General features: G+C 40.2%; 1 protein-coding gene across 4 annotated transcripts in view; it reads right to left on the bottom strand.

Moving 5' to 3' along the window:
• Positions 1-14,787, bottom strand: part of PPP4R1 (protein phosphatase 4 regulatory subunit 1) — a 61,935-nt gene that overhangs the window by 1,851 nt on the left and 45,297 nt on the right. For all 4 annotated transcript variants that reach the window (XM_086740628.1, XM_086740629.1, XM_086740627.1 and 1 more), the window contains 8 exons: positions 11,766-11,941; positions 6,763-6,858; positions 5,236-5,421; positions 3,558-3,719; positions 2,856-2,956; positions 1,640-1,760; positions 1,413-1,547; positions 959-1,100 (listed from right to left, as the gene is read on the bottom strand). In XM_086740628.1, coding sequence (XP_086596754.1) covers positions 959-1,100; positions 1,413-1,547; positions 1,640-1,760; positions 2,856-2,956; positions 3,558-3,719; positions 5,236-5,421; positions 6,763-6,858; positions 11,766-11,941 — 1,119 coding nt within the window. The remainder of the gene's footprint in view (positions 1-958; positions 1,101-1,412; positions 1,548-1,639; positions 1,761-2,855; positions 2,957-3,557; positions 3,720-5,235; positions 5,422-6,762; positions 6,859-11,765; positions 11,942-14,787) is intronic.

The following is a 14,787-nucleotide window of genomic DNA, read 5'->3' as shown; positions in this document are numbered from 1 at the left end:
AAGAACAGCAACAACCTTGGCGCAGTGAACAGAGGATAAGTTACTGCACATCAGCTGATCCATCCTAACTGTCCACATATGCTTACTCAGAGTCTCCAGCATGCGCAAGACAGCTAGCAATAGCCTAGTTCTCACTGGGCTGGCATCCTCTGTATTGCCCAGTGTTTTGAACATCTTGCAATATCTTTTTGAACATTCCTTCCTCCACCCCCCACTTTCTGTGCTAGAAACAGCAGTCCTCAGGCCATCCTATGGTTTTGACAAAGAAAGTGACCAGAACTGGATTAAGTATTCCAAGTGTAGACATTCTGCTGGTTTACAAAATAGCATATTTCTAACGTTATTTTCCTTTACAGTGTTTGGAATCTGAGCACTGCTGACTCTTCCGGCATCTCCTGTGCACTGGGATGCTTTCCTAAGCAGAGTCTGCCATTTGAAAGTTGCACATCTAATTTCCCTGAAGAGACTCCAGAGAAACTTTCTTCCCACTGCTACCATAAAATATAAAAACCAAAACAGCAGCCATTTCTTCTCCCTCAGTGAGAAAACAGATGGTGGATTTGTAGGGAGGGATTTGTCTTTTTTAACCTTATTACATGGAACATCAACAGAATGTTTTTCTAACAAAATAAAAGGCACTGCTCAAGAACTTAAGAGTTGTTAGTTGTTCGTCTGTGTCCTGATGACACCTCTACAAACTAGCTCATTCAGGGAAAATGGTACAAAAAGAATAAGCTGGCATACAAGCTCTTATTTCCCCAGCATTACACAACAGTGGCTCTGATACCACAAGGTTCATGGTTTTATCTCAGCCAAGGTAACATTCCACACGAAGGAGACTGTAAAAGCAAAAGCAACCCACATCTGATGTTATTTCTTCTTTCCCAGCTGACTATAGCAAAGTGGAGGGACAAAAAGATGCAGTGTCAGCCCACTGCAACTCTTTCTGACCACTAACCTTTCTCTAAGAGAGTTTGCTTTAACGTTTTTGCAAGCAGGACTCGAACATTTGGAACCCTGTCACATGCCAAGCGTAGTAAGTGTGGCAACAGATGCAGAGCAAACTGGTCCATGGGCAGGCAGTCATCTTCACTGATAGTCTGGCAAGAAGACAGAAGCAATTTCATTAGATTTCAGCACAGTGAGGATAAAATCCCAACGCAAGATCAGAGCTGACAGATCTTACTACCTTCATAGCATGAATACAGTAGGTAGTATCCACAAAGTTTTAAAATATGGTACAATGTTTTCTAGCACAAATTCGTACACAATGAACGAAGTTAACGCTGAGGAAATTCAGGCTCAGCTAGAACCCCACTTTATTTTGTATGAAGTCTGGCAACTTCCTTAATTCTTATCACCACTCCCCCCAGCAAAATCCCCCAAAAAAGATGAACAAAAAGACGTTTCACCTGGCAAATAAAGACAAAAGTTTGCCGACCAGACCATTTGCGGCATCTACAGAACTTCTCAACAAGTTCATTCATGAGGTCTGTCACAAAGGTTGATGTTGAAGCCATGTACAGCTTTTTTACCATTTCACCAACCTTGAAGAAATTAGAAGAAAAACATACAAAAGTTACTTCTGACCAAGAACCCTGAGAAGTCTGAAATCCTGAATTTACTTAGATTGCTTTACCAGCTTGTAAGAAATCCAACGGACAGAAGACACTTTGTCTGCACAGAGGCTGAAAGCGATAGGTCGCAAGTAGTCATAAATGTCTCTGGCACTGTATAGATCTAGAAGCAAAATCAGTTGCCTACAAAATGGAAGAAAAACCAAACAAAGTACATTATAATAAGAAGAAAGGTAGTTTTAACGGTGAATATGATAATTTATACGACAACACTCGCCAAATATGCAATGTGGCCGTAATAAACTTACTGAAAAGCAACACCTATTTTCCAAGGCCAACAGTTTGACTATGGCTCACTTGCAAATTTGAAATTGCCACTTATTGGCAACAATGGCAAGCTTAAAGAATTAAAAACTAGGGGAATGGTTATAATGTACATACAGCACAGTGATCCAGCCCTGAACGACACCGCGGTGTGCATGTACATCTGAATACCTGGTAAAGACATCTCACCTACAGCCACAAAGCAACTTCTCTGACTTAGTTTGATAAATATCCTTGGTGACTCAAGTATACTGATTTATCAAATCAATGAACTTCTACTTCAGAGTATACTGGGTAACTAGAGAAATCACTGTTCTTCATGATGCTCTGGGCCTTGCCAGCCAGTGCTCAGCCTGTCTCACTGTCAGAGGCTCTTCCTTCCTACGTGCAGGACTTGGCATCTGTCTCTTGCAGAATTTCATAAGACCCTTCCTCTGCTAGGTTTCCTGAGCAACTTGACCCTCCAGAGCTGCCTCCAGAGCTGCCTCCCATAGGAGCCCACCTAGCAGTTCCACGAAAAAGCCAAAGTCTGCTCAGACAAAGTCCAAGGTCACTACTCTGCTACTTGCTTTACTCCTCTCAAGATCTTGATCTCCTCCGTTTCATGGTCATGAATTCAGCCTACTCATAAAATATAGCAACTTGAAGTCAGATTGCTAGAACACTTCTAGTGACTTCCAGGGCAACTAGATCTGGTCTTCTCTTTTGGCAGCTTCTTTTTTAAGGAAGGGTAATATTTTCAACATATGGTGATGGAAAAAGACATTCAAGTTCCAACTGTTATAAGTGATATACAACTATCAGGAATTTTTAAGCAAGGGAGACAAGTGGAGGAGGATAAGGACCACTAACTAAAAATGAAATTAAGAGTGTCACTGTAAAACATCTATTCTATAATTTTAACATTTCTAAATATCCATAACAATAAAAACAAACATCCAAAAAACTACATACTCAGCCAGCTCAGCACGGAAACGCCAGTTCCTGCTGTTATCAGTCACTAGGAATTCCTGAAGCTGATAAAGATATTCTCGTCTTTTGTCAAGATGAAGCAGCTGTAACAGTAAACATAAACTTACATAAAGAAATGTAGGCTACAATCAGCAGATAGAACAAGAACCATACAACTAATTAAACATTTGCTTTTATTTAAAAAAAAAAAAAAAAAAAAAAAAAAAAAAGCTTTAGCAATAGTGTTGCTTTCCTGGGCTAAACTCTACCATGCTTAAGTTTGTCAAATCACATGGGGCACTACTGAAAGCAAAATCTGACCTAGTCTCTACTCTTCTAGGAAACAAGAAAGGTAGGCAGTAAAGACAGTACTGATTTTAAAGGTTTTATAATTTGTGTCTCTCAGCTCCAAAAATGAAGCAGTTAAGAAAAACTCAAATAAATTTGAGAAGTAAGCTGTGTAAAGAAGTTAGAGTCATCAAAAAATGTAATACCATCCACTGGCACCTAAATATCAAATAAACCAGGCTCTTCAGAGAAAATGAAGTATCAGCAACACACATCTCCTGCAAAACATACTCTAGTATTAACAGACACCTGCATGGATTCCCAGAGTTATACTGATGTTATGTGAAAAAGCAAGTACATACAAAGAAATGAAGTAAAATACATAATTGCACTTGTCCAGAGTGAACATAGACATACCTTCAGAAAGTCATGCAAGTGTTTAAGCACACCTATCCTGACTTCATCAAGATCTTTTAAAAAGCCATTGAAGACAGGAACTAAATCTCCAGCTGTAAGCTGGTCTCCAAGGATGACGGCAAGTTCATGTATAGAAAATGCTAGTGTCCGCCGAACCTTCCACTATAAAATAAATAAATAAATGAATTTAATTGATGTGTCCTCTAAAGTGCTCTATTTTAACTTGAGGGTCAGTATCCAAGCTGGACTCCCAATAAGCTGCAGTCCTTACAAATATATTCAACAGTGTCTCATGCAACAATTGAAAATGAAAATGGAAATTAAAAAAAAAAAAAAAAAAAGGAAAAGGAAAGAGAGGATAAATGATGAGGTATCATTTTTTCTACATGAATATCAAGGAATCAGGCAAGTGAAAGTAATGAAAATATTTTCGTTTTCTAGGTGTTGGGAAGGAAAACAGTATTCCTGACATCAGTACTCTTCCACACATTACCCTCTGCTTTAAATTCTTTCGGGTAAATTAGTTTCATACCACCACTCTCTCACTTGTTTCATTTATAAACAGAACAAGATATATATCCCACAATATTTCAGCTGGCATATTTTAGCTTCCATAATAGGTAAAGTTTTACCCACACTGAGTGCCCAGCAGTCTAAGGACCAGTAGAGCTTTTACTGACTCTAAACTGAGGGGGCACTCTTTTAATGGAGCAGTTATTTCAAGTAAGTCTTTGTAAAAATAAAATAGTATCTATTCTTCAGCCAGCACTTTCCAATTAGCATGGGTACTGTTCTTTTGCCCTGGTTTGGTGATTCAGTCTTAATTCAGATGAGACTGGCGATAAACTCTGGACAGTTTTGAATACAGAGTAATTTGTTTTTACTTATGTTTTAAATTTATTAGCTGGTTGTTTTTAACAGCTGCAAAAGAGTTTGGAAAATATGAGCAATAGTCATGTATAAAGTTACTCACTACACATCACTGAGAACTGCTGCTCTCACAGAGCAAGCAGCAAGTTCAAGAGAGGTGAAGAAGTCTGAGAATGTTTAAAAAAAGAAAAAGAGCATCTCCAAAAAAGGAAACAAGGGAGGACTGGGAAACAACTGCAAACCAACAGTAAAATGCACAAAGCCACGTTCCTTACCACCTGACAGCAAGGAAAATGCTGCTATTTCCAGTATTTGTTTTTAAAACACCAATGCTGCATGGTGATAGTGTTGTTATTCCCTTATGACTAACTGGATGCAGCACCAAAAGGCCACCAAAAGGCTCGGTGTGAGGCTGACTCACTGAGCTCCAGACGTGCCTGCAGGGGCATGTGCCTGCTTACGCACAGCGGCACAGCCCAAATTCTCATATCTATGAGAATCTCAAGCACTGCCATAAGATCTCAAGCTAGTAGAGGAAATTAGAGATCTCTCCTCACATTCCCACTGAACATCCACCTCCCACTCAAACTGCGCTGCTTCCTTACTACCTGAGCACCACCCACATCCCATTTCCTCTGAGACACCAGTTACACTTTCAATCATCATACAAATAACCGATATCAGCAACAGAAAGCCTCATGTAAAAAGCAGAGCAACGCAACAAGAGAAGTCACTGTAAAAGTTCAGATTATTCATTATTACATCATAAAAGTTCAGATCATTCACCTCCAGAGCTCCTTGCACTTACCTGCATGTCAGATGCCAGTGTCTCATAGGTATCTTTCAAACAGTGCCAATTCTGTCGGCCTAACGTAAGAGCCACACCTGGCAGGCTGTAGGCACAGTGTTTGGCAATCTCGGTATCAACTGTTTGTGCGCGAGATGGATCAGTCATTGATAAATACTGATCCAGCAAGGCTTGAGGTACAACATCCTACACCAAGAAAAGGGCAGAGTGTTTACACTATCTTCAATAAATCCTCATAAGGTTTACTAAAATTCCAGGGCACATTGCCAGAATAACATTTTTTCCTCACAACTATAGATTAGTATTTAATTACAATCACTTAAGAATGCAAAGGTTTTGTATTTCATAAGTTCCACCAAAAAGTTTCAAAGAAATGATTACATGACTGGGAGCTATTTGAAAATATACAGACCAACATATCAGGTGAGTGGGTGGATCACTGTCTACTTAGGCAGACCAGGAAATTAAGAAACTACATTCTACCTTTCTACAAATGTTCAGTCGCACGGTGTGCAAATCATAGAATCTTTGACTGGTTAGGGTTGGAAGGGCCCTTTAAAGGTCATCTAGTCCAACCCCCCTGCAAGAAGCAGGGACATCTCCAACTAGACAAGGTTGCTCAGAGCCCTGTCCAACACAGCCTTGAACGTTTCCAGGGATGGGGCATCCACCACCTCTCTGGGCAACCTGTTAAAATTGGCCATTTTAACTCATCCATAAAAACAGGCAGAACAGCAAATCATGCAACTTGCTCAAAAGTCGTCTCCCCACCTCCCTGAGATTTTGAGAAGAAAACTAAATTAAAATGCCCCAGGAAGAGAGGGAAGGGAAGGAGGCAGAGTATACTGTGTTCCATATTGCTTCCAAACGTCCAAACGCTGTCTTTGCTTCAGTTGCTGTTAGTTTATCTCAGGTACTAACTCTACCCAAGGGGGTGCACAAGAGCATTTCCCTACCACAGCTGCTGAATAGCTCAGCTCACTTAAGCAACAAGGGCAGCGGTTCCCACTCAAGGAATTACGCTGGTGCAGGGTGGCATACTTAATACTCAACTGTGTAACAACATTTGATTCCTTTAGGGAAAAAATAACAGAGACAGTTTGAGCTTAATGAAACGCTTACGCATCTTTTCTTCAAAAAGCTCATGGGGTGGGGGCAGTTCCACTCAAAACATTTAGCAAAAAATCCTGTTTCCTCAATAACTTGACTTCCATTACAGCATAGTTTCCATAGAAAATGAAACCACAGGAAACCACAGCCTGGAAGTCTATGACAACAGTTGCCTCATGTCAAGAAATACTGTCAGCTCTTATACATAATTAAACAGAAGCAACTGCTGAATTAAACCATTATCTCTGGCAATAAGGAATATTTTAAAACTCCTTATTTAAGAGGTTTGCCATATCTCAGAGAAACTACATTACATCAGAAATAACTGAATGAAGTGCATAGAAGAAATCCCCATATACATAAGAAAATTCCACTTATCCAATACATGCAGGAAAAACAGAAGTCACTGTCATTTACCTGTACTTTGGATTTTCTCTCTTCTTCAGGGCTGAAACTACTGTTGGTGCTCAAATCTGAATCATTATGAATATAGTGAAGTGTAGAATCCATGTTCTATTAAAAAAAAAAAGTCACACAAAATACACTCAAAGATTAAACAAAGAACAAATGTCAACATCAAGAACTGCTGTCCTCGCCTCAAGGTCTTTTTCTTAGATTAAAGGAATATATGTTTCAATATGAAGTACAATTTTGCTAGAGCCCAAAATCAAAAGGTTTGTAAGAAATCTTTCTGCTTTCAATTTCAAACACAGGTTTCTCTTATTCTGCTCCATTTTGGTTCTTCTGGAATGAAAATCACAGGAGAGGACTACGTTTGAGACTGCATTAACATATGGGTCACACTGCTTCTCCTCTGAAGGGAAAAATGATAAAACATCTGTAGCAGATTTTGTTGGATTTGCTGCTTTGGATTTGTGCTAGAAAAAGGTCAAAACAAAGCCACTCACACTTAAGAGTAGAAACTGATGAGACTTACACTGTTGCTCCTTTCCTAGAGCTGATTGTCCTATAATCTTCTCTGCAGATGAGCTTCACCTTATAATACAGAGTCCTAGCCGACCATAGCTGCTGACACCTGTTATCACTTCTCTCAGTAGTTTTATTAAAATATTTTTTAGCAGTTATTCAAGCATCCTGGCTACGTATCTGAGCTTTGAAGATAAGGACTGAGACTGTTTCAGAACTTTACCAAGCAGCAGAGGTTTGATACGCTATGATAAACTGTGCCGCTGAGGGGATGCACTGTCACATTCTACACCGGTGCAGTTCCCTAAATACAATGGACTCTGCATAATCAAAGGTGAATTTCAAGTAGTACATGATGAATATTTGAAAAGCAGACCAGACTGCTGTCTGGTACAACAGGACAAAGGCATTTTGCTAGATACGAGCCAATGTATCTACTCACAGACGCTGCAGGGTGAGTTCTCAGGGTCAACACAAGCATCGAGAACACGCCTACTCTACCAGCTGTTCAGATCAGTTTGACAACGAGAATTTTCCAGCAACCTATAAGCTTCTGCAAAAAAGCCTCCAGGATACCATCTGTCTTCCTTGGTTTGACTTCAGACAGTTGCTTTTCCCTCTTCCATGAGCTGCTTTCATCTAAGCACTGCGTTGTAATTTTAGTTCCTGAGGTATAATTACATGTGATAAAGAACAGGCAGAACTGTGAGGCAATTGCGTATCACTGGCACAGCAGCCCAAATCACCTCTCAAGCTTATCAAGCAGCAGCAAGAAGGTGTTAAAGAGCCAAGGAAAGAACAGATATGCAAAAGTGACTCCGTAACTAAGTCTGTCCAGCAGCATGCAACTCCAACTATAAAACCTCAAGAAGCTCTGAAAGCTATCTCTGAAGGATTTTTGTTTGCCAGTCAATTCTTCACTAATTTTCAGCCTTTTTAGCTTTATTTTCAGAAAAAGAGACCATTTTCAGTACTGCCAGAAAATCAATGGCTTTCAAATCAAGAAATTATGAGGCAGTCAGCACAACACAGTGGTAGTGCTTTACATGAGTTGTCCAGGTACACGGAACTGGAAAAATAGTCATCAATTCTGCTACAATAAAAATGAAAAGTCTCCATCTCACAATCTCTGCTACCTCAGCTCTAAAAGGCTGAGATAAAAATAAAACCTCATTGACTGAACTAAGCTGAACAACTAGATATACTGAAGTGTGTCACAGATGGGAACATTTTTACCCAGCCACTTTTAAAGTTAAATATACATTTCAGAAAGGAAGAGCTTCAGTACCAAAGAACCACAGCATCAGTTGGTATTTAAGTCAATGCAGTATCTCTACTCCTGCAGATGAAGTTCCATCTGTACTTTTTCCATGTAACGTGCATACACTGAACTGAGCATTGCAGAGAGGCAGGACGTAAAATTTCAGCAGGGTTTAGCCTGAAAGCTTCTTGCATACCAAACTGATGAACCACCACCTCTAAAAATCAAAATCTTCGTCATGGCCTTATGAATCTCTCACATGAAGGTTCCTTTGGCTGCCATGTAACAAGAGCTCCATGGCTGTGCTCCACAGACCCCTGCTCTGCACCATGGGTTGCACACAAACCCCACAGCACCAGGACAAGTGGTGGTGGTGTCTCCTCACAAGGCAGCTGTCCCAAACACAGAGAGAAGAGGCCAGTCTCAGGCGTCCAGCCTCCTCCTGGCATCCACTCTCTTCTTAGAGAGGTACTTGTGCCAGAAAGGAATCCCACACTCCTTCACTAGGAATACAATTTGGGGAATTTCCTGAGGCTTACATTAATTTATCAAACCTTATAGAGAGCACACAACCTAAAGAGAATAAAAATGGTGGCTCCTGAGTTACCCTCATCCTCAAACAAGCTTCATCTATGTCCCAAAATCTTATTTGTTCACAGCATAACAACATATATTTTCATTTGAATAGAGAATCTCTCTCTAACACATAGTATTTAACTCCTTCAGGAGCTAATACAGTTGCAGAAGGACAAGCAAAGTGTGATTTTGCTTTGTGATACATGTGCAGAACTGTGAAGGCTGCTTTCAAATACAAAATACAGTAGCTTGATTTTTCTGAAGTGTCCAGTACCCTATTGACACATTGCTATGCTGAGACTTAAAAACAAAAAAAACCAAAAAAAAAACACAAAAAAAACCCCACAACAAAATTCAAAACAACTCCACCAAAAAATAATACCACCACCACCACAACAAAAAGCTACCTGTGAAAATCAGAGCTCTCTTCACTGCTAGGGGCAATAGTCCACTTGCTCAAGAGATCACAGCTTGATTCCTAAATTCTAGGTCACCTCTATTCTATTCTACTGTTCTTCCACTTGTAAAATGAAGACTTGATTCAGTGTCAGTAACAAACAACGAACTGACAGATTAAAAGCATCCTTTTAAAGAGTAAAATTGAAACAATGCAAAACCATACATAGACCAGCAATGTGACAGGTTCTTAAATTTTCTGTCAGCATCATATTATTAAAAAAATACAATGCAGAACTGACCCCTCTCAAAAAACACCACCCTTATCACCCCCAAAAATTAGAAGGACAGAGGATAGATTTACACTGTCATTTTACATATTAGCATTAAAAAGAAGTGACCACAACAAATCCTATGATAATTAAATATATCAAGCCTGACATCAGGAACTGGTGGCAGGTTGGTTTTTTTGAAAGAAATAAACCAACCAACCATATTTGCAGTGTTAAATTATGACTGTGTATAAACAGCAGTATCCAAGTAAACCTCACATTCCTCTATTCCCCAAAGGTTTTCAGGCTACATGGTAGTCCAACAGCTTAAGTGAAAAGTTAATTAAATGTAATCTAGAAACACTGCTCTAATTAAAGAAGGATGAAAAAAAGTTTGCACTGGAGTGATGCCAACTCCCAAACTTTTTAAAGACACTTATCAAAACTTCATCTGAAAATAACATTTAGGCAATACGATTCAACAAATCGCTTGCTGTGTTTTTAGGGAGCTGTTGTGGTTTTGTTTAGTGAGCGGGGGCCTAAGGTGGTAGCTTCTGTAGGAAACTGCTAGAAGTCGCTCCCCTTTGTTCAGTGGACTCGGCTGGGCCTAGGGCGACGACCATGGTGGAGCAGGTTGTCCCCCTGCAGCCCGTGAAAGTCCACAGAGGAGCAGAGATCCACTGGGAGCCCGTGAAGAACCCCACACCGGGGGAGCTGAATGCCTGAAGGCAGCTGTGGCCCATGGAGGGCCTGCTGGGACAGCTGTTCTGGAGAGACTGCACCCCGTGGAAGAGATGACCCACGCCGGAGCAGTTTCACAAAGGACTGTGGCGTATGGGTAGGACCCCACAACGGAGCAGGGGAGGAATGTGAGGAGTTCTTCCCCCGACCACGAAGCAGCGGTGTAAAACAACGCGTGATGAACTGACTGCAAGCCCCATTCCCTCTTCCCCCCTGTGCTGCTCAGGGGAGTGAAGGTGGTAGAGATAATGTTAAGTTTGGGAAGAGGGAGGGGTGGATGGAGGTTATCTTGTTCTCTGTCTCATTATCCTGCTGTTTGTAGTAATAAATGAATAGTTTTCCCCAAGTCGAGTCTGTTTTGCCCGTAACGGTAACTTTAAGGATTTTCTCCCTGTTCTTATCTCAAACCTTGAGCCGTTTTTCTTATATTATCTCTCCCTATTCTCTCAGAGGGTGGGGGGAGTGAGAGAGAGACTGCGTAGTCTGGTCCCCATCAGGGCTGAACTACGACAGGAACATATTTTTGAACCATTGCTTTCTACACAGCTATAGCTTTTAATATCACCAGAGCTTGTGGGGCTATATACAGTGAACATAATACGGAACAGAAAATAGTATCAAATGCCACAGACTTCAGTCACGCAGGGGGCAATGGTGGGGTGCTGAAGCAGTGCAAAAAAAACTTTATGTTACTAATTGCTAGAATCCACTTTCTCTTTCAGCAGACCGCACAACATCCTAGACTGCAGGTCCTGAACTTCTCTTATGCAGGCCAGTGAACTACTGTAAAACACTTCGACAGCGAGCACAGGGAACAAAGCAACTTTTCTCCAGATGAGTTGGGGAGAGGGAGCGAAGGGGGAGAGCACTGGACAAGGGGATTCACTTATTATCAGTGGGACTCTGTTTTAAGAAAGGCTATTTCACAGTAATAAACTGTAGTAGCATTAAAACATCTTAAAATGTGATAGTAACAACAGAGATTTTAATGGGAACAATTTCAAAAATTTACACGGACAAGTACAGAACCGGCAAAAATAAAAATAACCAACACAACTCACTTTATTTTAGTAGCTAGCTCTTCAATAGCAGCCAACAAAACCAAATGTCACACTAGCCAAAAGTAAGAAGCATTCGTCTGCAATTACTGTACAAATGCAAAATACAGCTCTATTACTGAAGCCCTGGAAATGCTTATGGTAAGGGAAAAAAAAAAAAAAAAAAAAAGTACAAAACTCTGCTCTTACCTCAACAGTGTCACCAATTAAAGGCACAATATCACCCAGTATAGGTTTAAAATTTTGTTGGTCATTGATGGTTAGTTCAGTCTGTGAGTCTGTTCCCTTGCCAATGCTGGCCATTGTCTCCTCCTGAGGATCCAAACTGGATGCTCTGAGTGCAGCAGACAACACCTCCACTTGTGCTGCAGCACATGAAAGAGAAATACATGAGAGGCTGAACTGCAACAATTTTTTTCCATCCCTCTGCTTACTGCTAATTAAAAAACCTTTGTTGAGCAATTTTCCTCAGATATAACCCAAGCAGATCACGATCAGAGGCAATCTTAGCTGCAAGTGATGCAGAATTTAGTGTGGGTTTATCTACCCTGTCTCTCTGCTTTTCCACTTCTTTCCAAGACGGTAAGGAGCAATAATCTCCTGACCCTTTAAATTTACTCAGCCATCCAGAAGATCTGCTCCTCACAGACTTCAGCTTTTCCAAAGCTTCTGAAATGCTCACTGTGAAATTAAATAACAAACTATATGCTTGTTTTTAATCCCACATCGCCATACTAAGTTACAGAATCTGAATTTCTCCTTTTAGCTTTTTTTTGATAGAGTTATTAACAAGAAGTAAATAAAGAAAGTTGGACTTATCTGTAGATAGAAGAAACACATAAGCAATACATTTGTTACAAGAAGGAAAATTGTAACTCAGCACAATCTTAGCTAGCAAAAATTGGAAATCACACTACAGGCTCACTGGTTTCTAGGTGAAGTCTGATGAGCAGGAATAAAGACAATTTTTTATTATGTGCAACGCTAGCTCCGTAAGGGTGTCAGATTTCTGATACAATAATGGAAAGATATTCTTGCTATATTACTGTAATTCACCTCAACAGGAAAAAACACAGCAAGTTAGCAACTTAAAAACAAAACCAACATCATACTAATACTTCCACTATAAAACACATTATGTTAGAAAATACAGTTTCAATATAGATCTATAAAATATACTATAATATGTAAATTGTAGATTTAATAAAAAATTCAGGAATTTTACAATTTGTAAGATTAACAAAAGCTTGTTATGACTTCACTCTTCGAGTGTTACTTCACTTACAACAAGTCTGCACTTTTAAGGTCCACAAGAATAAACGAGATCAAGGTTAGTAAATTCCTCCAAAACTTCCAAGTTAAAGAAATCACCCCAAAACTATGCAAAACAGGTGATCACTTCAGAGCACCTGCTAGGGCAAGAAATGCCTGTCTGATTTTCAGTTTATTCTCATTTAGAGAAATCAAACAAGAAAATTAAAAAGAATTGCACATGAAGGAGACATTTCTCATTAAGACTTCTTTCACGAAAATTTACATTCCCTTCATTTTCACTTAGAAGTCAAGAAAGCTTACCCTGACTAGGGTAACACATCCTGCTTCAACACTGAATATGTATTTACTGAAAAATCCACCCAGAGCTTCAAAGATTACTTCTAGTGACAAGAGTGAAGGTATCTACAGCAGTAATTGGGAATTTTAAAAGCAGTATTACCCACCCATGCACCACTGTCAGCCTACACACCTGGACCACACTTGCTTAAGAGCTTAATTGGATGGAGACTACATGTATCCTGATTTCCTCTGCCTGCCCTAGAGGAGAAATGACACAAACATACATCTCCTCAGCTTCTTGTCAATTCTACAATCCCAAGATGTGGGGATGAGGGACAGAAGAGGCCAAATGCCCAAAGATTTCATTGATTGGCAAGTGCCTTCTTTCTTCTTTGACTGCTTCTCCATAGGTCCTGTCACCAAGGGTGACTCCAGTACTGTCATTCACTGAAAGACAAATAACCTGAAGTCATAAACATCTTAAGGTCCTAGCCAAAAGAAGAGCCTAGAACAATCACTATGGAAGGCTCCAGAATGGTGGAGTGCTTAGTAAAGTAGGAAGAGAAACAGAGTGCATGTGTGAGTAGGTACATGTGTGTGCACAGCGCTAGGTGGCTGCCCTGAAGATACTGAAACTTGAGACAGCATTCTAACGACTCACCATCCAAGGCTGAGGTGCCAGGGCACATCCCCTCATAATACCATCACACACAGACACAGTCTAAGATCTGGTGCTGAAACCCTCCTCACTGAGGCAGCTGCTGCTCCTCCCCATGTCCCACAAAGACCTTTCCTACAGCCATGAGCCAAATGATGCTTTCCAGAAAACCATTAAAAGTACAAGCAAAGGACAAGGCTCCCCTCTCATGCATGACACAAGAGAAATACCTCAGTGCTTGGGAAGCAAGGTTTTGGGAGGAATCTGCTGGCTAACCAGCTTTCACAACTACCTTCAGTAAGAACTGGAGTGCAATGGTCAGTTCTGTGCAAAACACTCCACTGGTAAAATAAAGTCAATGTTCACTGGATCTTAAACCATCTGCTAACTAACTCTTTCTTCCTTTGACTTTTGCTTCAGGTGAGAAGTATTTTTCAGAAAGGAATTATTTGCTCTTGACTACTGTACCTGCATCTTAAAATAACTGGGATAACCTTTAAATTTAAAACCACATTTTACCGGTCCTTATTAAATTTCTTGGTCCTCATTAATTTCTGTCCTTTCAATATGCTCTGTTGTTGTTTTCTGTTTCTCCTGATATTTCAGGAAAGACATTGATATTTCTAAATGGCATGCTCCCTCCTTTTTTCTGAAGCATCTGCCTTCTTTATCCTCACTTCTTACTCAGAGGCAAAAGCTATGGGCTGTATTAATGGGTACAGACATGCAAGTAATTAAAAATAAGAGGAGTTTCTTCTCCACCTCCTCCTCACCTACTGTTCCATTAACAACATATTTTAGACTTTTACTGCAGCTAGTGCTAGTAGCCTAACTTATACACATAATTTTTAAAAGGGAATGGGATCAATTGACCCCACATTTGGACTGATTTATCCCTGTTAGGTCTTCATTTGGCAAAGCGGCCTGTAACCAACATAAGCCACAAATAGCCACAGTAACCTGCAAGTGAGGCTTTCTCTCTGCCCCCAAAAAATATTA

Source organism: Chlamydotis macqueenii, chromosome 2 (genome assembly GCF_036417535.1).
Source record: "Chlamydotis macqueenii isolate bChlMac1 chromosome 2, bChlMac1.mat, whole genome shotgun sequence".
NCBI classification, from domain to species: Eukaryota; Metazoa; Chordata; class Aves; order Otidiformes; family Otididae; genus Chlamydotis; species Chlamydotis macqueenii.
Note: the sequence above shows the minus strand (reverse complement) of the source record. Positions and strands in the feature narration are given on the sequence as shown.